This window comes from Phoenix dactylifera, chromosome 9 (genome assembly GCF_051530095.1).
Source record: "Phoenix dactylifera cultivar Ajwa chromosome 9, Ajwa_hap1_PhDact_Kaust_v1.1, whole genome shotgun sequence".
In the NCBI taxonomy this organism is placed as follows: Eukaryota; Viridiplantae; Streptophyta; class Magnoliopsida; order Arecales; family Arecaceae; genus Phoenix; species Phoenix dactylifera.
The window spans coordinates 26,312,240-26,315,227 of record NC_143198.1 but is presented as its reverse complement, the minus strand read 5'-3'; the positions used below and the strand labels follow the sequence as shown (position 1 = coordinate 26,315,227).

Below are 2,988 nucleotides of genomic sequence, written 5' to 3'. Positions count from 1 at the left end.
CAATAAATTGCTATCCATTTATTCTTCTAATGATCTTAAAATTTGCTAAAACTTTTAAAAATCTTCCAAAATTAATCTTCCCGAGGTATATTAGAATGTGGCTTTGTCTATGTCCGTAAAATGCGATGACCAAAACCATTAATAATGCAGCAATGGACTGTTATATGCTTAGAAAATAAAATTTAGAGCTTAGCTTTGCATTTATTACAGCTATGGTATATGTGAACAAAATAAAAACGTTATAGAAACATGTGTTTTATTAATTACTAACTAGCTACTGGAGACATATTATGTACTTTTTAAGGAAAAAAATGAAATAAAACATTTAAATTTATTTGTTTACGGACAAAATTTTTATATTTTTTCTTATTTTTAATCTTGGGATTGTAATTAGAATTTTTTTCCTTTTTTGGTAGGAGAATTAGATTATGTCTTTATTTGTTTATCATAGTCGGGATTATGTCGTACTTGTTTGCAGTTAGGGTAGTAATTAGGTTGTTTTCTTAGCCGAGTTTTCTAAACCTTTTCCCTGTATTTATTCATTACTGGGAATATATAGGTAATCTAGAAAAAAAATGAGATTGTATTGTTGATATGAAAAGTGATAGACGAAGAATGTTCTCTGATTTCGAAACTATAGTTTTTTTATACTATATAAAGAAGCAATAATTTTTGATCATATAATTAAAAAAAAAGTACTATTCATTTTTCCTAAAATACTTATACATTTCTGATAATAAATAAATAAGAAAAATTAAAAGTCCAACTTACAAACAAACAGAAAGAAATATAATCACAATCTTGAAAGCTAACAAACAAGGTAAAACATTAAAAATCCTGGATGTATATGCATGCATTACTAGACTAGCGGGTGACTACGCTGTTATGATGGTTGTGTTCTCGAGCACATGCAAGCAGGCATGTATATATGGATGCATGTGTACATACGTATATGATCAGTACAAATTTATGCACGTAGATCCATGTCAGATTGCACACGTACCAGTAGTTGCGCATTGAATTATTGTAAATTGGCGTCTTTTAGGCGTTCATGAAGGCTTGGACGACTGCCTGCATATTTAGCACTGGGTGGCCAACTGCATATTTAGCACTGGGTGGCCAACAATGCCTGCATATACATTTAACTGAAGATATCGGGCAAGGGTTTCAATAGAGCTAGCAACGGGTGTTGGCTTTTCTTAATTTTTTGACATGAGGAAAGTTTTCTCGCAGGTCGAAGGAAATATTGTGGCACCTGACAAACTGTGGACCTCCCAAAATACCACCAGTTGGATCACATTCAGAGACGTCACTGCTTTCACTGTCGATGGTAATGGCGAGATCGACGGCCGAGGTTCCGTCTGGTGGGACTGCAAGACGAAAAATGTAGCAACCTTTTCTCTTTCTAGTATATATATATATATCCCCTCATTTTTCCCCCTTCAAAGCTTATAGCCTAATATTTCCCCTGTTTTTAACTTCTATTGCAGAAATGTGACAGCGTGCCTTCCGTAAGTATGCTCTTCCAGCACATCTAATTATATGTTTTTGAATACTTTGGACAAAGGCAAGTTGTTTTGTTTATGTTGTTTTCTATCAAAGGCAAGTTGTATATTTGATAATTTGGAATCCCACCGTATTTTTGTGGTGTCTTGGAATTGCCAGAGATTAATCATTGTTCTTATGACAGGCATTTGGCATCTTACGCTGTGTGGATTTGACCATCGCGGGCATAAAACTTCTCAACAGTCCAGGGAAGCACCTCACCGTGGACAGCAGCAAGTGGGTTCACTTGAAGGGGCTTAGCTTCGCATCTCCGGCAGACAGCCCCGACACTGATGGCATATACATTGTAGAGTCTCATTATGTCGAAGTAAAGGATGCCGCCATTGGAGCAGGCAATTCCCTCAACCAAGATGGCAAACTAGACTGGTAGCTTTAAATTTGCCAGTCTACTGACTGAATGATTTCACTTTGTATAAAATACAGGAGGTGATTGCATTGCGATCGGAACAGGATCTTCGGGCGTGAACATAACCGGGATCGCGTGCGGCCTTGGGCGTGGCATAAGGTCAGTTTCCGGTTCCTACGTACTGATGAACTGAGAGCAAGTTACAATGGTTTTGACCATATCTCTCACTTCATGTACAGCATTGGAAGCTCGGCAGGGAACGGCTCAAGTGTGATAGTTGAGGATGTGCATGTCTCAAACGGCAGTTTCTATCAATCGGATGGTGGTCTGAGGGTTCAGACATTGCAGGTGTGCACCTAAACTTAATCCAAATCCACAACATTAAGAAAGAGAAACGATCAATTTATATGAAACAATTAGAATTCATCAGCATTCCTCCAAAAGGAAGAAGTATTCATGACTATGTTTGTTCGCTTCTGTGTTGTGAAGGGAGGGTCCGGTCATGCTAAAGGGATCTTATTCGAGCACATCAATTTTACTTCAGTCGGGAGCCCCATAGTTATAGACCAGTTTTATTGTCCCGGCGCGCACTGCAAAAATTCGGTAACGAATTACTTTTACTCATCGATTAAAGCTTCTTACGGCAATGAGCTTTCTGAGTTATTGAGAAGACATAGTAGGGCAGCTATGATGTTAACCAATCTATTTAAGACATGAGTAGCTTTATAAATTGGTGATTAAACTAATAATTTTTAATATTGCCTATTGTGAAAAATATTGGTGCGCAAGTGTATTCCATTAATTCTCTTATTTGTTCTTTTTCTGCTGTTATGTTCGAATGACAGACATCGACTGTGGAAGTGAGCGATGTTCGATTTGTTGATGTACATGGGACTTCAACAACAGATATGGCCATCAAGTTTGCATGCAATGAGAAAGTACCTTGCACTGGCATTATTTTGGATAATGTTGGCATCACATCAGTGGCCAGGCAAAATCAGGCTACTTCCTACTGCCTCAATGCCAAAGGGAAAAAGCTTCATGAAGTCATTCCAGATATTGCTTGCCTAGCGTAG

At 37.6% G+C, this 2,988-nt stretch overlaps 1 protein-coding gene across 1 annotated transcript; it reads left to right on the top strand.

The window, feature by feature from the left end:
- Positions 1-1,212: 1,212 nt before the first annotated feature.
- LOC149752921 (putative polygalacturonase At2g43860) lies at positions 1,213-2,988 on the top strand. Its single transcript, XM_089925663.1, has 6 exons — positions 1,213-1,386; positions 1,491-1,511; positions 1,691-1,898; positions 1,990-2,071; positions 2,152-2,260; positions 2,758-2,988. Exons 1-6 carry the CDS (start codon positions 1,213-1,215, stop codon positions 2,986-2,988), a joined length of 825 nt encoding a protein of 274 aa, XP_089781789.1.

Bases quoted from the DNA above. Each gene is read 5' to 3' on its own strand.
- LOC149752921 (XM_089925663.1), top strand. From the start codon at position 1,213: ATGAGGAAAGTTTTCTCGCAGGTCGAAGGAAATATTGTGGCACCTGAC. The intron at 1,387-1,490 runs GTAGCAACCTTT...CTTCTATTGCAG, and splicing joins GGGACTGCAAGACGAAAAAT to AAATGTGACAGCGTGCCTTC. The intron at 1,512-1,690 runs GTAAGTATGCTC...TTCTTATGACAG, and splicing joins AATGTGACAGCGTGCCTTCC to GCATTTGGCATCTTACGCTG.